Source organism: Lissotriton vulgaris, chromosome 9 (genome assembly GCF_964263255.1).
Source record: "Lissotriton vulgaris chromosome 9, aLisVul1.2, whole genome shotgun sequence".
In the NCBI taxonomy this organism is placed as follows: domain Eukaryota; kingdom Metazoa; phylum Chordata; class Amphibia; order Caudata; family Salamandridae; genus Lissotriton; species Lissotriton vulgaris.
This window is the reverse complement of record NC_141697.1, coordinates 71,043,643-71,066,102: the sequence shown is the minus strand read 5'-3', so window position 1 is coordinate 71,066,102 and position 22,460 is coordinate 71,043,643. Positions and strand designations below refer to the sequence as shown.

Sequence of the window (22,460 nt, the reverse complement as noted above, 5' to 3'; positions counted from 1 at the left end):
GACGCTATTGTATGTGATACCAGTGATGTCTGCCTAGCACCGAATACCCTTCTGAGCGCTTTATTGATATTCATTAATTAATTCATGAGTAAGATACTCTTTGTTGATATTCTTGCTGCAACCACTACCTTCATCTGAAAACCCCTTTTGTAGTGGATGCCGTAGAAGGAATCTGGGGGTGAAACAGGGCAATGTTGAGAGCTGTTGACTTCACTGTTCCGGACCTTGGGGGAGGAGGGGGGGGGGGCTTAGGGGTTCACAGGTGAGTCCGTTCTGGTTGATTACCTGAACAGCAGTGGATAATTGTTAAATACATGGAGCCATAGACAGGCCTATTATAAAGACCATAGAAAAAACAAAACATAGTATTTTTGTAAAAACACATAAAATAACACTGCCCCACCCGCTCTGTCTATGATATCTCCACTCACAGCTGTATTCCAGGACTTACATAAACAATGCTGATCTTTCGTTACTTCAGATCCATGGACATAACACAATTTAGGGTTACAAGATAAAACTTTACACTCATCCAGTTCATCGGTCTTTCCCTGTACTATGGTTTTTCACTACCTTAGAAGCATATCGGATAACACAGGAAGTGAAAAACTTGTTACGCAAAGGAGCGACAGAGGGGGTTCCCCTAGACTTGCACCCAACTTGGTTCGGAAGTCCAACGAGGGCGATAAACCTGTGATAAAAATCAAGCTTTCGAACAATTGTGTGGAGTGAAGACACTTCAAGACGGAAGGAGTGGGTTGGTTGAGATTCATTGCCGGAGGGAGATTTGCTAGAGAAAGTGGATCTGAACGATGCCTCTCAGTTCCAGTTCAGCATCCCACGGGCAATTTCTACAATTCGATGGAAAAAACAGATGTATCAATTCAAATCTCTCTCCTTCAGGCTGTCATCACCCACTTGGTGTTTGAGAAAACTCTTAAAACCTGCAATAGGATTATAAAGTTCTCACGGGTAAGAATACGATTTATTTAGAGGACAGGTTTATAATGGCCAGTTCCAAGCATGTTCTGTATACAAATGTTCCGAGGGAGCATCACTCTTGCAACAGTTAGATTTGTGATAAATCAAGAGACATGTATTCTAGTTCCATCTTAAGACACTTCAAGGTCTTGGCTTCATAATAGCTCAGTAAAAGAAACTCTCCCACAGAAGAAAATCAAATTAATAAAGGAAGGAAATACGATCAGACAAGTGCTCTCGGGAGGTTATCCAGATCGTAGATATGTTATCCGCATCTACTCAAGTGATTTTTCCAGCCCCACTCCATTATCCATTATCGGGTCCTCCAACGTCTGAAGAAAAATTACATCTCCACGGAAGCCACCAGTTCTCTGCATTAATTTCCATTTCTTAAGCGACAAGAGAGGAGGTGGGGTGGTGTCTTTCCCAAATGAAAGATCTATATTTGGCCAGGCCCCCAAATAGCACGCTAGAGTCCAACGCCAGCAGTGCAGGCTGGGGAGCTCGATACGGGGATAAAATTACAGGAGGGAAGTGGTCTCTACAAGAGAAACAATATCATATAAGAGGCAGCGAACTGACTGGTGGTTCCTTTACAGTTAAAAGTTTGGTCACAAGCAAGATAAACTGTGAGACTCTCCTGCAGATGGACAATGTTTTCATGTCTGTTACATAAACAATTTAGGAGGTGCAAGATCCTAGGTTCTAGCAGATTTAGCCTGGGAATTCTGGCACTTTGTGTAGACAAAAGGACCCGGCTTCAAGTGGAATATCTTCCACGACTTCCCACTCTGCGGCAGATCGGAAGTCCAAGGTCCAAGGTTCTCCAAGATGGAAGTGCCTGGTCATGAGATACCAAGGGTTTTCAGAGAACTAAACACCTTTGGTGTTCGCTTCAGATCGATCTTTTTTCCTCTCGCGGGAATCAGATGTATCTGGTTTTTCAGGAGACTGGATCCCAAGATGGAGCAGGTCAATGCTTCATCTAAAAGTGGGGACCTCACTGAGGTTATGCTTTTCCACGTTGGAGTGATATACTGGACTTTAGTGCCAGATATGTCCTGATGTGCATCTCTTGTCGTAGTGACCCTCTTTTTGCCAGCTCAGGTGTGGTACCCTCAAGTTTTAGAACTCTCAATAGATTTTCCATGAACACGGCTAGTTTTTACTCTTCTCCTCCAGAACCCTCAGGGCTGTCCTCCCAACATGTGTCTGCAACGGTTATCTGCAGCTCTTGAGTTGGAGGATTTCAGTCGTCTTTGTTGGTCGAAGGATTTTATCTGGATGCACTGCCGGTTTTCGACTCCTACGCACCCTTCACGAGATTCAGTTATGAATATGCCTGGACAGTCTGGGTTCGCTGTGCGTGTGGAACAGTTTAATCGCATATCCGCCTCTCCACTGGTGGTAGTACATTTTTTCTATATTTATTTGTAGCATATAAGGCCTACAGGTCAGCGAAGGTTCACAGGTCAGCGATTTCGGAAGGTCACATTCTAGTTCAAGGGGAGCCAGAAGAACGGCATTCTTGGTCTGCGGAGCTTTACAATTCAATATGCATCAAGGTTCCTCTAATCTCTAAAAGCCAAAATATTTGTTTTTGTGGGATGTTAGGTTAGTATTTGATAATCCTATCACACCGCGACAATGAATACCTTTCGTGGATGCAGTCATCCGAAAAATGTACTACATCAATCAGGCTGATTTCGGATGTTGGAATCTTGATGTGGGTAGCAGTTCTATTTTTTCTGCTGGGGGTGGGGGCGAGAGGGTGGGGTTGTGCACCAAGGCATTGTCTACTTCACTTCATCTTTTCCAGATAGTAAAAAACTAAGTTTGGTTGGTTGTCTTTGCCCATATGAACACCAAACTCTATTTTTCGTCCACCTTCAGCTTCACAACTTGAAATATCTTTCAGTGAACTGTACGTTTCAGTCTCTCCCGCCACCCTTGCCAGATGACCATGTCAGAGGCGGGTTTTAATGTTCACCTTTTTGGGGCTCACTCAACAAGAAAAGCCATGGCATCCAAGGCTTGTTTTCTTATGGACATTTGAAGGACACATTAAAGGCAGCAGACTGGTCAAAGAGGCCCACGTTTAAGACTTTTTAATCACAAACCAGTTCAGCAGGTTTCCTAGAATATTTCAGGAAAGTTTCAAACTGGTCACAATTGAGCCCCCAGAATTGTACCAGAATGGAAATTTCCCCTAATAACGTGGCAGGGGGCTTGTATTCTATTAAACAAAGGCAAAAAATACCCCCCAACCCTACCCATGAATGACATTTTTTGTTTTTTTTGCTGCCTTGATTTTAGCGGAAACTAGTTTCCTTTGATGAAGGGAATATTGTCCACAGACTTTTTTTCACTTTGATGGAGCTGTCGAGTCATTAATATCCTTTCCCCGTTTCAGACCTTAACCCTTTCTATGCTGATGACGGAACTGCTCAGTCATCAGCTGCGGTGGCGCTGTGCTGATGACGGAGCGGTTCCGTCATGGCCCAACTGCAGCGGCGCTGATTTCGTGCCTGCGCATTGCGTTCTATTGAGCGGGCGGGGCCATGACGGAACCGCTCAGTCATGAGCACAGCCCAACCGCGGCTGATGACGGAGCGGTACCGTCACCAGCAAGCGGCCGCCGCACGGCTGCCCCGCCCCCTTAGCGCTGCGGCGGAATAGCCGCCGCAGCGATGCGGTTAAAATGGAGCGAAGAAGAGGACGGTTTCGCGGTCTGCAGAGATAATTGAAGTTGATATAGTGCTGTGATTGGCTGCTATATCATGACGCCAGAACAAAGCTAGAGCACTGACCTGGCTGATTGTATACTTATTTATTTATTTATTTTTCGTCCATGTTGGATAATTTATCCATATTACTTGGCTGCTAGCGGGGCTCGAGTCGGGGTACCACGCGAGTGGACGGCGTCCCCCCACTTATTTAACTGGAGCAAAAAATAAAAAATTGCACTACTTTTAAAACGCACAGCATCTAAAGCAGAGTAAACACCTGTTTCTTACTCTAAATGAATTAGAATAAAATCACATCTAAGGGGTGAGCGAGGGTAGGCAAGTAGTCTGATGGTGCAAGCCACCTTTCGTGACGTAACTTCCTGTCGTGACGTCAGAGTCCCCCCCACTTATTTTTTTAGGACTTGTGCCCTGGCTGCTAGAGTGTCTGTAAATCGGACTTTAGTAACAATCTACAACTCCTCGTCTTGAATGGAGAACAAACGTTAGTGGGGGAGATCCCCCATTATCCTATTTAGGTTAAAAAGTGAAAAAGGCCACACTGGTATTTATTAGACTAGTGAAGTTGTATCCAGTTACCAAGCAGAACAGGCCTGCGCAGATTATCCATACTCTGTACAAATTGAAAACAAATGCCTGCCAGCCACAAATAATTGCCTACTCCTTGCACGCAGGGAGCTGGGCCCCAAGGGGGGCATATAAAATATATTAATCGGGTAAACATGTTGGCAAACTTTGTTACACTCGTGATGCTCCCATCCAATCAGAAGCACGAGAAGCCCGAGTCTTATGACATCACAGCCCGCGGTCCTGTTCTAGTGTGCACAGGGCTCACAGCACTGAAGGGAAAAAATAATGTTCGAGTGGAAAGCGGCGCTTCTTTGGAAGCCGAACATGTTGAAACCCATCCGCAGTTTCCTGCGCGGGGCCTCCAACCCTCGGCAAAGTTGAAATTCCTGCTGTCAAGGGATTTACAGGAGCGGAGCCTTGGCAGGGACTCGCTGCCTCTCAGGGCTACCAGACTGCCGGGGTGGGAGCGGGAAGGAACGGAGAGCCTGGAAGAGCTTAAGACGAGAGGTGCCCTCTGATGCCCACCAGGGTAGCAGCAGGGTGTAAGCATGAGGCCACCTCTTGTCCAACACAAACCAGCCAAGCATGAAGCCACCTTTTGTCCAACACAGAACCAGCCAAGCATGAAGCCACCTCCTGTCCAACACAGAACCAGCCAAGCATGAAGCCACCTCTTGTCCAACACAGAACCAGCCAAGCATGAAGCCACCTCTTGTCCAACACAGAACCAGCCAAGCATGAAGCCACCTCTTGTCCAACACAGAACAAGCCAAGCATGAAGCCACCTCTTGTCCAACACAGAACAAGCCAAGCATGAAGCCACCTCTTGTCCAACACAGAACCAGCCAAGCATGAAGCCACCTCCACTCTCCAACACAGAACCAGCCAAGCATGAAGCCACCTCTTGTCCAACACAGAACCAGCCAGGCATGAAGCCACCTCTTGTCCAACACAGAACCAGCCAAGCATGAAGCCACCTCTTGTCCAACACAGAACCAGCCAAGCATGAAGCCACCTCTTGTCCAACACAGAACCAGCCAAGCATGAAGCCACCTCTTGTCCAACACAGAACCAGCCAAGCATGAAGCCACCTCTTGTCCAACACAGAACCAGCCAAGCATGAAGCCACCTCCACTCTCCAACACAGAACCAGCCAAGCATGAAGCCACCTCTTGTCCAACACAGAACCAGCCAGGCATGAAGCCACCTCTTGTCCAACACAGAACCAGCCAAGCATGAAGCCACCTCTTGACCAACACAGAACCTGCCAAGCATGAAGCCACCTCTTGTCCAATTTTTGGAAAAAGGGACCCCTACACACTGTTCGGTTTGCTATTCGTAGGAGTACATAAACTAGTAGGAAAAAAGGTTGTATAGCAAACCAATTATTGTTGTACCGCCCTAATAATACATATACTCACAATATTATGCGACCTTGAATGATTGGCTGAGACAAAATGATGTATCAAAATTCGGAGACCATTTTTTTATAATTATTTTCTCCTATTTGTGGTATATATTATATTTCATTTTTACATATTTTTTTGACTTTGTTATTTACACAAATTACATACATTACATATATTCACATAACACAAAAATGAAAAAAGATAGGTGCTACACGATATATTCGGTCGATGGAAAATTTGAAGGCAATGCGGTGGAATAGAACTACGCGCGTTTCGGCCAGTGGCCTTCGTCAGGTGACCGTCATTCGCAAGTTAAAGACATGACAATGTGCAACAAAGATAGATCTGGTATCTAGTGATGCTTCACTTTAGTATTGTCAATAGTTATTGTTCCTCGTGAAAACGTTTCATTTACACTTATGAGGATCTTTTACCGGTGGTTAAAGGACATCTCCGTATTGGACATGATTTTTTGTCCTTCGGGAAGAGATACTAAGGATGTTTTCTAATATAGGTGCTGTCTGTTAACCTTAATTTAGATGCATGGGACTCGCTCGTTTATGGCAACATTCTTATTTCGAATTCTGAGCCAGAGACATCCGTCTAATTGTTTCTCACTCTGCTATGGGTCTGATAATAGAATGATCTTTATCTGTAGGTCGGATTGTCTTTACTATTGTGTGGCTTTACATAATACGGGGGTTCTCGTCTGGCGTCTGCTTCAATTCACAGCCAAATGGCTCTTGTCCAACATAGAACGCCTGCAAGTTGTGCAGAACGCTGCAGCCAGGTTTGTTGTCAACGCCCCTAGACGGTCCTCTGGCTCGGCCATAAGAAAACATCTCCACTGGCTTCCGATGCTGTCAAGTATAGATTTTAAGGTTTTATGTCTAACCCACGGTGCCCTTCATGAATCCGGCGCAGAGGACATCAGGTCCCTGGTATCCTTTTATACCCCTGGCAGGGTCTTGCGCTCTGCCAACAAGAACCTTCGGTCCACTCCCCGGACGAAGAAGACCAGATGGGGAGGGAAGGCTTTCTCTGCTCTTGCCCCGAAGCTCTGGAACCTTCTCCCTGATAAGCTCAAGGGCCTTGCACCACCTGATCAATTTTGCAAAGCCTTAAAGACCTGGCTTTTTACCAAAGCTTACCAGTAGTTTTCCCCCCTTCTAATCTGAGCACTGCTCCCAGCTTTTCCATCCTATGTGCCTTGATGCCTCTGGGCAAAGTTCTGCGCTATACAAAACTAATTTCATTCATTCAGAACCAGCCAAGCATGAAGCCACCTCCAATCTCCAACATGGAGCCAGCCTAACGCCCGCAGGGAACAACCGCTGATGCCCAACCGGGCACCTGCGGGATGCAAACATGAACCACCTCCAATGCTCAACACAGAACCCACCTCTGATGCAAACAGGGAACCAGCAGGATGCAAGCATAAGGCCACCACCAACGTCCAAAACACAGAACGAGCCTAACGCCCACATAGAACAACCGCTAATGCCCAACAATGAACCTGCAGGGGGCAAGCATGAAGCCACCTCTAATGCCCAACACGGAAGCCACCCCAAGGCCAACAGGGAACAACCGCTGATGCCAAAGGACACAAGCAGGGTGAAAGCATGAAGCCACCTCTGATGTCCAACACGGAGCCACCCTAAGGCCAACAGGGAACAACCGCTGATGTCCAACAATGAACCAGCAGGGGGCAGTCATGAAGCCACCACTAATGTCCAACACGGAGCCACCCTAAGGCCAGGAGCCACCCTAAGGCCAACAGGGAACAACTGCTGATGTCCAACAATGAACCAGCAGGGTGCAGTCATGAAGCCACCACTAATGTCCAACACGGAGCCACCCTAAGGCCAGGAGCCACCCTAAGGCCAACAGGGAACAACCGCTGATGTCCAACAATGAACCAGCAGGGGGCAGTCATGAAGCCACCACTAATGTCCAACACGGAGCCACCCAAAAGGCCAACAGGGAACAACCACGGATGTCCAAGGGTTGGCCAGCTTAATGTCCACAGGGAGACCCACTGAAATCCAACATGGAGCCACGCCTGATGCCCAGAGGAAAAAACTGCGTATGCCCACCACGGGCCAGCCTCCAACGCCCACCAGGGGACGCTTAGCAAGAAAGCACCAGCACCTCTTAGTAAGGTTGCTGTACTTCAGCAGGACAGTACCAGTGCCTATCAGTAAGGCTGCTGTACTTCAGTGGGACAGCACCATTGCCTCTCACAAGAAACACTTAGTACGGTCGTGATACTTTTTATAAAGGTCGATGTCTCACTTTTCAGCCAGAGTCCAACACTTGTTGGATAATGTTGATACTTCTTGAAAGGCCAGATAATGTTTAATAGGACAGTGCCAGCACTTCACAGCAGGGCTGCAATGCTTTAATAGGACAGTGCCAGCACTTCACAGCAGGGCTGCAATGCTTTAATAGGACAGTGCCAGCACTTCACAGCAGGGCTGCAATGCTTTAACATGAGGATAGTGCCGGCACTTCTCAGCAGGGAAACAATGCTTTAATAGGACAGTGCTGCCACTTCATAGCATGGCTGCAATTCGTTAATAGGATGCTGCCAGCACTTCATAGCAGAGCTACAATGCTGTCCTTGAACAGTGCCAGACCTTAGTGGAGCTGCTTTATTTTAATAGGACAGTCGAGCACTTCCCAAGGGGCTGCTTTACTCTTGGTAGGACAGTACTAGCACTTCGTAGCGGGCTGCTTTATTTTAATAGGACAGTACCGCACACCTCTGTGCAAGACTGACACGGTTTTAACGGGGCAGTACCAGCACGTGGCATCAAGGTAGCTTTACTTTTACTGGGGCAGTGCCAGCACTTTTCAGCCTGCTGCTATACTTTCAATGGGACAGTAAGAGCACTTCTGTTTTCTGGAGCGGAGTCATTCCGACACTCTTCAGAGCGGACCACAAAACCGACCTCCCAAACCAGCCTTCACCCCACAGACTACAAGGCAACCCCTACCCGAGCTACCGCTCCCCGAAGGGTGCCACATCTTAGAGACAATATCACACAAACAGCCCCCTTCATCAACGTGTTTCGCGGCCCTGCTGCTCCCGAGTCACACTCACACGCCCAGTCACGCGGCTCTGGGTCAAAAATGGCCTTTTCAAGTGCCCTTTGAAGTGCCTTCTGACAGTCACGCGTCTTCGGCTGCACCTCCAGTTGTAAAGGCGGATATTGACAGGCCTGCCCCGCCCACGCGCCATACAACACAACACAACCGCCCTAGTCTATAGCCGCGCCCTCGCATGTATCGTTTGTATAGCGCTTCGTACCCTTAATAAGGCCCCCCAAGGCGCTTTCTGGAAGGTCGTGTAAGCGGCTACTCAGTTTATTGTGAATGGTTGGTAAAAAGAGCGACCTCTGAAGGACCACGCGACCCCTCCTCTGGCCCTTTCCCTGCCACATGACATATGCACCGAAATTTAGGATTTATGGCACTTTGTTGCGAGCGATCATATCCTGCCTCATTTGCAGATTTCAACAAAAAAATGTTTCTAGTTCAAACGGATCAAATGATACTTTACCAAAATGCCACATGTGGTGCCAGTCAGATGGAGACCCTTTGTAAAGGTTAGCTGGTCACCTTAAAGTGGCCAATTGCTGCGCTTAGTAATGAAATTGGTAACAGAGGTGAAAGGTTTGATTAGATGTTAAAAATGTGTTAATACGACAGCAGTGAAATAGTACTGCAGCGGAACGTGCTGAAATATGCCAGAAAATATGTTTTTCTTGCCACATAGTTTAATCTAGCCAGCCACATAATGTGGTCCTCCACTGACGCATAATTCCAGTGGCTCTTGTTATAGTAAGTGGATTATAGAGGGACGCAAGTTGATGGGACAGCAAACGCTGGGAGATATGGCTACGTAAATACACAGAGGTGAGTATTTCTGTCAGTTCCATCTTTGCTTAGTTACATTACAAACATCTTGAAGCACCTCAGTGATAAATGAAAAGGTGTATAATGCACTAGTGCATCTTGAAAAGAGGAGTACTTGAAGCTCTGACAATCCAGGTGTTCTCCGACTTACCATAGTGAGTTGGTTTTAGACACTGACTGCATCATGAGACATATGTACAACTAAGAAAAGCAGGGTTGGACTTTGTGGCCTCCTCGCCATGGTGAAACTAATCTCGTGTACACCGTTTCATGTAAACTAGGTGTGAAGAAGGCCTATGATAAAAATGTCTTATCCAACCGAAACCTGTTGGCAATAATAGTGCTTGTTGTACATGTTAACTATTCACAAAAGACGAGCGAGAATTAGTGTCCGGTTAGTTTTCTGAATCGACTGGGTGTTTATTGCTTCAATTAATCCAATTATTGCCTATACCTCTATGTACTATCAAGCTGATGTGAACTAATAGATAACACCACCGGCCAATGATGAAGTGGCTGCATGAATTGGAACAATTTGTAAATTGAATAGTTGATGAATTTATGAGTAGGTTATGTATAATGGGTACATATTTGTCTATTTAATTATGTTATGTATCAGAGAGCCGCTGGAATCATGCGGCAAGGTTGACTAAATTATGCAGCAAAAAAAAGGCAAATTATGAAGCATAAAGCAGCACATTTTGTGATAGTATTACTTAATTATTTTGTCATCTTTACATGTTCACACAACATAAGCAAAGATTTCCGCTCGTTAATAAGTTTAACAGCTAAATGCAGCAGTCAGTAACTGAGAGGTGATCGGTTGACCTTTGCAAAGGGCTTCCACTGCACAGCAAAACATGTGGCATCGTTTTTAGTAACTTTAGATCCATGCCAGCTACAAAGCAAGAAAAGTGGGGATCCATGAGGATGGCATTTTAGAGGAAGAGGGGGTGAAAGGGTTACAGGTGTGAGAAAGGATTACAGGTGATGTCGGTCGATGCGGGCTGATGGGTAAGAGTAGGGTGTCGGCTGGACTGGGCCTGGAGGGGAGGGCCGAGGGGGGCTATTAGTGTCAAGCACCACTGCCGCTTTTGTTAGGCGCGACACTGCAACATTGGGCAAAACCGGCCCCACCCTTGCGGCCACTACAGCCTCGGGCCCTGTCTTTGCTCGCACTAGGGGTGCCACTGCCAGTCACTACCTCTCTCCAGCCTTGGCAGTAATGTCACAGGCCCGCGGACGAGCCGCCGCACTTTACAAAGTGTAACATTGTACATCCCAGCGCCAGTTGCCACAAACTGAAGAAACTAAAGTAACATTCTGCACCCGCCCAGGGCGCACAGAAAGCGCCCTGCAGACAGCGCGGAGCTGGCGCGGTTGGCAGTGCCCGTGGCACCGGGTGGGCAGGAGGCAGGCACCGCTGCCCTCCGTGACTAAGAGGGAAATGTCTGGCAGATGAGAATTCCTGAGTCTGATCTAACACCGGATGCCTTTCGCTCACAGCCCCTCCTGCCCTGACGTAGAAGGGACGAATGTTACCATTTTTGGACACGAGTGCGCGGAGCCGAGGCCGCCCCAAACCGCGGCCCCGACGGGGAGAAACCTGGGAAGGGACCCTGGGGCGGGGGCAAGGTATGCTGCGAGCTGTTTACACAACACGCGGAGGGCGGGCGGGGCCGGTGGGGGCGATCCACGGCCCCTCCCGCTCGCTGCCCGAGTTTTAGGAATGTTTTACCCGGGGCGGAGGGAGGGACCGCAGCCGGCTGGAGACAGACAGACAGATATACGGTCGCCTGGAACAGGGGAGGGGGGCATAGACAGAGTCCTGTTAAAGGGGGCGGAGCGGGGGGGGGGGGGCGTCAGACAAGACTGCCAGTTATACCGAGTGGGCCCCGCAACTTGTGGTGGGGGGGGGGGGGGGGGTGGTATGGGCAGTTAATTTACGTATATTGAATATTTACGTATATTGACAGATAATATACACATAAAGAGGCGCCAGGCAAACAGGGGGCGGGGGGCAGCTGCAACCTACACACAGCCACACAATGACACTTTACAAAGTGTCATTGTGTGGTCCCTACACACGAGGGGAGGAGCAGCAAGTCGAGGCCTAGACAGACAGACAGACAGACGGGCGGAATCCCCCGGAGGCTGGAAGGGGACTCTGCAGGTGAACATCATGCACACGCGGGGTCTTGGGGTGTACTGGAAACTGGACGAGGGGTGTCTGTCTGCATAGCTATATCCAGATGCATAGAGAACGTGTAAAGTGAAAACGGGAGCATTGACTCCATTCGCCAATAACGCACGCATTCTGGATAAACTCCAGTAGTTTGGCTGCTCACAACGTAGGTGAGCAGCACACTGCCGAGCAGGATACTCACTAACACCCCCCCCCCCCCCCCCCCACACACAGACTCGCTTGCACATGGCTGCTGGCTGGCGCACACATCTATTGCTTCCTCAGCAGAAGCAGAACATACACCGCGGAGTCCATTTCATCCACTTCCTATCACAGCTCGGCTGCGTTTCCGGCCTTCCCGAAGCAGCAAAAAATATCTAAAAAAAAGTGAATGCAAATACGTGGGGGTGCGTTTTATCAAAGTACTCAGGCTGAAACAATCCAGAACATCAAATGTTCTGTTTCAGTTCCAATAAAACGTGCACGCGCCACTGCAAGTTAGCCTGGAGCGATGACAGAGGGGCGGTGATTGAGCAGGGAGGGGGCGGGGGTCCCATCGAGTTCATTACCAGCGCTGATAAAGGAGGGGCCGTCAGCTGTAATCCGGCCCGTGCCATATGTCAAGTATAATGGACTATGCAGGTAACTGAGACTGACAGATGGCCGGGCCTCTCACTCCCGCACCCTTCCACGTGTGTGCGTGCACACTGCAAGTGTGACACCCCGGACACCCCCTAGAGCGTGACGTCGATGAGCAAGTCCACGCGCAACGGGAACCGACTAGCAACGCTGTAACATTGTAAACACTACTTCTAGAGTGTGACGTAGACAGCATCCCAAGGGGGTGAGAACCAGACTGCCACCATTGTTCCTACGTTCTAGTTCTAGAGTGTGACGTAGCCAGCATCCCAAGGGGGTGAGAATCAGACTGCCACCATTGTTCCTACGTTCTAGAAGGGGAATAGAACAGGAGATGCCCTCAGCAACATTCTAGAAGGTGAAACACACAGGCAACACTGCCTGCTACATCCTAGTCTGCAACGAAACCAACAGCACTCACTGCCTACTACATTTTACAATGTAAACAAACCTACGTTCTGCTATGTAACTGAACCAGCAGCACTGCCTGCTACATTCTAGTCTACAACTAAACCAGCAGCACTGCCTGCACGTTCTAGTCTGCAACTAAACCAACAGCACTGCCTGCTGCATTCTGCTATGTAACTAAACCAGATCTTTGTTAAATTCTAGAATGTGAAGCAGACATGCAGCACTGTCTGATATATTCTGAAAAGCGGAATTGGCAAGCAGCCTGCTCTTTACTATAAAGGAAGCTATCTCATACAGTATGACGTCACATCGACAATAATAATTATTACACCTACTGCTGAAATCTGGATGTCCTTACTCTAGTGCCTAGCAAAGGCAATTTGCTATTCAGCGGTCCCGAAAGACCCGCCCAACGATGCCAAAATGCAGTTGTAAATCTTTGCCAAGGCCACAGCAGAATTAAAATTCCATGTTGTGAAATCCCATGGACTGTAAGGATTGCGACACTGGGCGCCCTGCAGGAATGTAAAGTGTAAATCCGCTGTAAGTGCCTCCATCTAGAAGGTGCCAGAGCCAGTCCCGTAGGCCCAGATCAAAACCACAATCTGAGAGCGTTAACGAACCCCATCCATCAAGAGATACACCATCATGACCCCGGAATGGAGAAGATCACACCTTATAGGCCACTCTGGATTCTAGAATGGAACAGACCACTACACACCCATGGCTGCGACCTTTAAGGCAAACTGAGGTTCTCGAACACTAAGCTATCAGTCAGATCTCACTGCTGCTGTAGACTGGACACATTCTAGAGTCTGAATATGGTACTCAGGCGCCAAGGTCGATTGCAGTAGCACCACATGTGTATTCTGGAGCGGGAAGGTACGTCAGAGCTGAAAAGCTGTCACAGTATGGCTATACAAGGGTTCCAGAGAGTAAATACAAGTCGGTAACAGATTGAACAGTATGCATGCAACCAGGGTCCAGAAATTGGCTGACAAAACCCACCAGCACGTAGTAAATAAGGTACGTTGGAGTTAAACATTGAGCAACAGACAATCTGGTCTCAATAGCTGGCAGAATATGAACGCCTGGCTTCTAATATGATAGTAAAAATAAGGGAGTAGTGGATGGTGGACAGTTAAACTAGACATCAGGCCTCAGCAACTGGCACAGTATGATTATGATCGAATTGTAGGCAACAGCAGGTACAGTATTAATACACATGTTCTACAAAGTGAAATTACCAACCAGATCGCCATAGAAGGGTCGGAAGGGATACAATCTAGTTGTAAATGGTGAAACAGATACTCAGAGCATGGAAGATGACACTTTGGAGATACCCTCAAGTTGTAGGCTGTGAAACAAACAGTCACAGCTCAATGGATTGTACCATTGGGAAGGGATTGCGTCGGGTTCTAGAATGTGAAACGGACAATTACATTTCAATATATGGTACAGTAGGGATATCCTCGGGTTCTAAAAGGGGAAACGACAATCAGCTGATGGTACAGTAGGATAGTGATACACTCAGGTTCTAGAATGTGAATTGAACAATCACCTCTCAATGGATTGTACCGCAGGTAAGTGATACACTCAGGTTCCATAATGTGAAACTGACAATTAGATCCTCATATCTGGTAAGGCAGGGTGTCCTAGGGATCAAAATGGTAAAACTTTCAATCAGCTGAGAGTAGAAGGTAAACTCGGGATCTAGAACCGAGAACAGACAAGCAGATCTCAAATATGGTACAACAAGGATACATTCAAGCTCTAGAACGTGAGTGACACTAACAACCAGACATCAATGCAAGGCTCAGAAGGGATACACTCGGGTTCTAGAATGACACTAACAACCAGACATCAATGCAAGGCTCAGAAGGGATACACTCGGGTTCTTGAATGCTACAAGGACAAGATTCCAGGTCCGACCACAGTTAAACTCCATAACGTGAAACTGCCCGAAGGCAGCGTGAAACTGCCTGAAGCCTGTCACGCTCTGATCTTATATGTTGAAATGCCCCCGCTGTCCACAGCGCACAAGCAGCGAAAAGGAAGCGGTGATTGACTCACTCCCGGCTGCTCTTGCCACACCGACCTGCGGGGGACGAGGAGGGGGCAGAAAAGGAAATACCTTCTCCGCATTAGCAGCTCACTCCCCCGCCCTCGCAGCCAGCGTGGAAAACAGACCCGCTCCCACCCCGAGCGGGGCAATGATGAAAGGCGGAGCACTCCTGCGCCCCGCACACCGCAGCTCCACGCACCGCAGCCCCCACCTGCGCTCACCTTCCGCTGCTGCTTCTCCCAGGCGGGGTCCAGCAGGAGGTCCCGATCCCAGTCGTCCTCCGGGTGCATGTAGTCGTTGGTCTGCATGTCGTAGTGGTCCATGCTTGCTTCCGCTCCCTGAGCCCCGGCCTGGAGTGCTGCTTCGTGCGGTCTCAGGCTCCCCCTTCAGCCGCTGCTGCCGCCCCCACAGTGTAACTCACGAGGCAGCCCGAGCTACACTGTGCGGCTGGGTGCAGGCTGCTCCCTCTGCGGGGGCTCAACCTAACCTCGGGGCACGCCCCCTCCCACCCACCGGGCGCACGCAGCCAGCAGCGGGCCCCGCCCAGCCAGCCGCGGGCCGCCCTCACCCGGTCACGCCATTGGTGCAATGAAGTTCGGAAAAGTTCCCTTTCGAATGCTGCTGCCCCGTCATTGGTGCCCGTCCCTGCCAGTCAGGTCTCCCTGCAGCTCTGAGGCTAGGTTGAGTGCCCGGGCCAGGCCCCCGCAGCCCACGTGACACCCAGTGCCTGGGACCCACTCTTTTGATGACGTTTCGAAGCTTTTACGGGGCTTACAGTAGCAGCCAAGGGCTAGGGCAGTACCACTTGGTACGGTGACCAGATTTTAAGAAGCAAAACAACCGGGACATGTCAGACATAAAATTAGGACCAACGCCTTTAACTTTACTTCTATATCTGGCTGTCCCGAGTTTTGCGTAGTACTGTAAATCTGTATCTATCTATCTCTCTCTCTCTATCTATCTATCTATCTATCTATCTATCTATCTATCTATCTATCTATCTATCTATCTATCTATCTATCTATCTATCCGTATATATGTATATATATATCTATGTACATGTATATATATTTGTATCTATATATGTGTATATATGTATATGTATGGATATATATGTGTGTCTAAATGTATATATATATGTCCATGTATATAAATTATATATATATCTCCATGTATATGTGTGTGTCCGTGTGTGCATATGTATATATGCATGGGCGTCCGCAGACATTTTTCCAGGGGGGGGGCAAAATGTTAACATCACCACCATCCTCCGAAATGATGTGTGCCAGGTGGGGCACAAGAAACACTGGGGCGCAGAACTGGGATAGACTCAATTAAAGGCCAGGAATCCAGGACATGTGACTGATCCTGCCACAGGCCAACAAACACCACCTGTAGGGAAAACGCTACATTTTCTGACAAGGTGCTTTATCTCTCTGTGCTAGGTGTGCAGACTTCTGGGTCCTCGATCCAACACCAATCAAGGCTGTCTTCAGCACGATTCGATTTTTATCAGAATACTTTAAGACAGTCTATGATTAAAGCACCAGATTAAATATATTGTATGCACAGTGTACATTAGGGATTATTTGTAGCACACAAATTCACCAATATTGTCTTCTTGGTGCTAGAATTCATGATAACGTTTATCCAAAGTTAAAGCACAACGTCAAAGTTAGTAATAAATAATTCAGCAATAACACACGCTAGTGATTCGCCAATGGGTGCTCCCTTTACTAGAATTCCCCGGGCATTGCTAAATTTTACACACAATCAATTAATTTATACAAAATAAAATGTATAGGTCCAAATGTTAGCTATATTTTTGAAAAGAAACTTGGAGTCCTTCTATGTGTAGTCAATGTCAAACTGACAATGTGCCCACGTTTAGGGATACAATAATGGCCCGCTCCCTTATGCGGAAGCCCGGCACCGTAAATGTGTGGCACATGCGGTGCCTGCAGCGGCGGCACATCACAGGTCCAGGGATTCTGAGTCTTATACAGTGGTCGAAGTGGGGGGAAAAAAGTAGGGGAACAGTGGGCGGAGAATCAAAGGGCGGGAATAACCCAAGGATTGGATCTGTGGGTGGAACCAGAGGTGTGGCCAGAATGCGCAGATATCCCAATTTTTTGTGTTTGTTTGACATTTCACTGCCCAGTTTAATCAACCAATGGATACACATCATTATTTAAGGTTATAATAAGTTATTGACATTAAAATATATTCACAAAGTGGGATACGCTTCTAATCACAGAATGTACCAAATACAATAAAATGTGGAAACACAAGCCATTTGTCTCCGAGCCATGGAGTTTCTGTCATCAGCACTGCTCCCTTTTTCCACAACAGCAGTTCAAACATGAATGGCAAAATATCCTAGTTTGCAAATGCTTTCTCTAAAATTATGGCTCTGCCATATTTGCCTCATAATGCAAGATCTGCTGCATGATCTAATCATTCAAACTAATACATTGTTTGTAGCTCAAACATATCAAAAGTTAATATAAAATGTGACTTGTATTGCTCGGAGTGGATGGCCTATTGTAAAGGTTGACTGGTCACCTTTCTCACTACTGCCTTTGTATGTTACACTGGTACAAATAAGGCAAAATCTTTCCAGAGACTGTTAGCATGTGTACACATGCCAAAATAATAAAATATCTGAAAATGTACTGCATTACGCTGCAGCCTTTTTTTTAATACATAATTTAGTCAACACTACAGCATAATGTTGTCTTCCTTTGCTGAATAATTAATCCCAGTGGCCCCACAGCAGGCAGCACATGTTAAAAGGGCTTGTGAATGAAGCCGGGTGACTGTAAGTTTGCGAACTTAGTTTGGTGCGTGCAAATCCTGCATTGCCAATCCCTGGTGAGTTGCAGCTACTACTGCTGAAACAAGGCCAATGGAGGTACCTATGGGTGAGGCAAACTGGCCTCAAGGGTAGGGCCAGCCACAGCACTGGTGGTGTCCTGTGCATTAATGTTTGTTAGTGCCCCCCAATGACCACCTCTGCCATGGATTCCCTCACTACCACCCTTTAACCGTGCCCCCCATTTTCCATAACCACTCTCTCTCAGATGCATTTAATTTGATTTACAGCGCCGTTCATACCATTGTAGAGTGTCAGAGCACTTTACATCACACACATTACACAGAGACAATCAATATGTGTGTAAATCACTGTATACAAAAATTTTACATAAGACTAAGGCCTACAAGGTGTAGGAGTCACATGACAACCATACTAGTAGCTTATATAGTTTTATAGTGATTGGTCTGGAGAAACACAATACCCAGAATTTACAACTTAATTCCATGGTGGGGGTTCTCCTTAATATTCAGAATTGATTTCTGTTCAAAAGAACACTTTTTGGGACATTAGGATAATCAAAGACGGGGGGACGGGGGGAACAAAACGCTCTAATTTATACCTTGAAGTTTGTATGCAGCTCTGAGATGACAGTTAATAGCTCACTGTTCTAAGTTAGGATTTTAACTTATAAACTGCAAGTAACAAAAGGATCTCTCTGACAAAAGCAGTAGCCCACTGACCTATTTACATTCTGTGCACTTTGTGATCTGCATGGCGCATGTTCTTTGCAGCCGGTACATTAACGCTCTAAGCTACCTTTCCATGAGTCAAAACTTCCACTAGAAAAACTTCTGATCTCTCTCTAGTAAGAACATTAATCACCAGAGTCATCATGACATTTTTATTGTTGCTGAAAATTGCTGGAGGCCAGGAAGGAGGCATCAAGCGTATTTAAAACCAAATATACTTGCAAAAACGATGCCTCCACCTAAAGTCAGCACCTGGTGCGGTCACACTGGTTGCACCGCCCTAGAGCTGGCCCTTCTCAAGGGTCCTGTGACCTCAGTGACTGTTGTTCTAGGGTGTGCTGCTTCATAGGCCTGCCCGCAAGACTGGAGGTGAACTTCAGTATGAATAGTGGTGGACAAGCCTTGAAGGTTAACCTACACTTGTCATGCTAGGGTCCACCTGCTGGTGCGAAGACACCAGGGCTTCTAAGGTGTTGCGAAGCCTTCTAAGGTCTAGCATGTGATTGTGCTCTCGCAGGAGAGTGGTCTGGTGGACTGGTTATTAAGACTGAACCTGGTTCCCAGTTACAAATTCAGCAGCTCTGACCATAGTGCCACATCCTCTCCCCCACTGAACACCGTACTTCCCCACTGAGAAAAACTCCCACTGTCTTCAACTACAACCCAATTGTTACCCGCTATAAACACCTGGATGCGGCTCAATTTAAATTACGCACTAGACAAGAGCAATATGCGTCCTACAAAAAAAAAGTAACAACATCCTGGAAAAAGCAAACACTTACAGGGAATGCAACATTTAGCAAACCATGGGAAATGTAAGCTGGAACAACATGGTTACCGTAATGATTTTACACTCACTATTCAGAAATCAGAGAGTGCTTTTGCCTGAAATGTTAAGGACACAATTACAGGGCTCTAAATGGACCCATTTCAATGGTCATTGCTTATATCCTTACTAAACGTAAGCAGTATGGTAAAAAGACCACACCCCTGGACGCAGAGCCGCAGCACACATTTTGTTTTCCAATCCACAGATTGCAGTTCCTCCAGGTTTGGTGCACTCGTTCCAAGTCCAGGGAAAACAAAGACAAGAAAACTAAAAATAGCGCTTCACTGGCAAACTCTGTACTTCACTGACAAACTCTGTAAAAGTGGCGCTACTGTGTTTCAGTGTGAATAAAATCAGTTTGGCCAGTTTGCTACCACTCTGTCTTAATTTATTTAGCTATTTAACTATTATTCATGTTTTTAGCCTTTTATTCCCAATGCTGCACTTTGGAATTAAAATGTCAGAAAAATACTACATTTCCAGCAAAAGCGTCTTTATTTTTTGGATCAATTTCACAGGAAAGCAAATAAAAGAAAGGAGAGGAATGAGAGTGAGAACCCCGTCTTGAAGTCACGGTGTTCATGGTGTCCGCAGGGGGGGGCAAGGAGGGTCGCTCCAGGGGGGGTAAGCGCCCCTCCTTGCCCCCCCTGCGGACGCCCATGTATATATGTGTGTGTACATATGTATATATGTGTGTGTGTGTGTGTATATATGTATATGTGTATATGAACATATATATCAATGTGTATATATGGATATGTGTGTGTGTGTGTATATATATGTGTGTGTGTGTGTGTATGTATACATATATATATATTCACTGAAAAAAACATAGGTTTCAGGGACGTTATAGTTAGCTGGACATTTCATTCTTACAAAAACATAGAAATTCGGCTGTTATAGTTAGTTCATCTAACTATAACTCGCACACCCGCAATGCACTGCTCATGACATCACATATTACATCATTCATGACATGGTCAGTGACATCACTGATGACATCACTGATGACATCTCAAATGACATCACTGATGACATCACTGGTAACATCATCCAGTGACTGTGTGTTTCTGTAAAGTTTAAATATGTTTTATATATATTCCAAGGTGTATTGAAGAATGAGTGGGTGTATAAGTGTCTGGATGGACGATTTAGTAGGTGCGTTACTGACCGTATAAGTGAGTGATTAAATGTGTCTTACTGAGGGCATGGGTTAGTGACTGAACTGTGTGAATGTCTGTATCAGTCTGTCTGCTGTTGTGCAAGCTGCTGAATGGGTTGGTCAGTAGCTACATGAGTGTCTATATAGGTTATTGATTGTTTGCCTGAGTATTCTTTGGAGAGATTGACTGTGTGGGTGGGTGGGAGGTGTGTGACTCTGTGCATAGATGTGCGAGTTGTTGATTCACTGGGTGTATGGGTTCAAGAGTGCATGTGGAAACAGCTGTATGGGTGCATTAGTGTCTGTATGGATGTGTTGGTGAGTGAATGGATGTCTCAGTGGTACATGTACAAGTAACTACATATGTAAAAGGCAGTGTATGTGAGAGTTGAAGTATATAAATGACTCTAAATGATAGTCAGTGATTGTGAGACTGGCTGTATGGATGAGTGTGTACTTGTATCACTGATTATATAAGAGAGTAAGTATGCGTTAGTATCTTTATGAATAAGAGAGGTGGTGTGTGTATAATTGTATAGGTGAGTAAATGGGAGTGTCATTGATTTTTAGCATGACTGACTAGGTGTGTGAGTAATTGCATGGATGAGTGGTGGTGTGTCAGTGTCTGTATGAGTGGATTTGATAGTGTTGTATTGATGAGTGACTGCATGTATGACTGATTGTATGGATGAATGAGTGGATGTGTGTGTAGACCAGTGAATTAGAGTGCGTATGTAGTAGCTGGTATTGGTGTGTCAATGTTTTAGGAAATGGTAGTCTGTAATTTACAGTGGGTGTATCAAAGGTTAAATTAGAGTGTGAGGAGGTGCATCAGATCTTCACGTGGATGACGTCATCAGTGATGTCATGAGTGATGTCACTGACCATCTCATGAATGATTTAATATGTGACATCATGAGGAGTGCATTGTGGGTGCGCAAGTTATTGTTAGCTGAACTAAATATAACGGCCACATTTCTATGGTTTTGTAAGAGTGAAATGTCCAGCTAACTATAATGTCCCTGAAACCTATGTTTTTTTCAGTGAATTTCTAAGCTTTTTTAAATGCTAATTTCTAACTATAACGTACCTGAAACCTATGTTTTTTTCTGTGAATTTCAATGGTTTTTTAAATGTAAATTTCTAACTATGACATCCCTATTAAGTCCCCTTGAATCCTGAAGGTCCCTGGTGGCCAAGTAGCCCACCAGGTACATCCAGTAAGTGCCACAGACCTGCGTTTCAGAGAGGTGTTCTGAGGCCACGCCCCTTTTTACACCACGCTGCAAACGCGGCTTCTGGGGCACTCCTGCTCAGAGGATGAAGGCCACTTGTGTCCTCATCGCACCATCAGCAGTGCACCAGAAGCCACGTTTGCAGAGTGGTTTGCGGAGCACCTCTCTGCAACATAGCCCTGTGGCATTTACTAGAGGTACCTGGTGGACTAGTTGGCCCCCAGGGACCCTCAGGATTGAAGTTGAATTAATCCCCCAACTTAAAACGTGCCACAGGGCGCGTTTGCACTGTGGTGCAGGGAGTGGGGCGGGGCCTGATGTGACAAGTGTACAAATGCGCCCTGCGGCACATTGTAAGTTGGGTAATTAAGTCTCCCACCAGCTACCTGCAGTAAGCGCCACAGAGCTGCGTTGCAGAGTGGTATAAAAAGGGGGCATGGCCTTGGACCACCGCTCTGCACTGAAGCTCCTTGGCGCTTACTGGAGGTACCTGGCAGGCTAGTTGGCCCCTAAGGACCTTTAGGATTGAAGGGGACTTAATCCTCCAACTGAAAACGCGACACAGGGTGCGTTTTAACACTTGTCAAATCAGGCCATGCCCCCTCCCTGCACCACTGTGCAAATGCGCCCCCTTTTGCGTTGTAAATTGGGGGATTAAATCCCCTTGAGTCCTGAGCATCCCTGGGGTCCAACTAGCCCACCAGGTACCTCCACTAAGCGCCACAGAGCTGCGTTGCAG

General features: G+C 46.8%; 1 protein-coding gene across 3 annotated transcripts in view; it reads right to left on the bottom strand.

Moving 5' to 3' along the window:
• ACTN1 (actinin alpha 1) overlaps positions 1-15,439 on the bottom strand; it is a 238,339-nt gene extending 222,900 nt beyond the window's left edge. For all 3 annotated transcript variants that reach the window (XM_086937047.1, XM_086937048.1, XM_086937049.1), the window contains exon 1: positions 15,150-15,439. In XM_086937047.1, coding sequence (XP_086793173.1) covers positions 15,150-15,251 — 102 coding nt within the window. In that variant the 5' untranslated portion in view covers positions 15,252-15,439. The remainder of the gene's footprint in view (positions 1-15,149) is intronic.
• Positions 15,440-22,460: the final 7,021 nt, after the last annotated feature.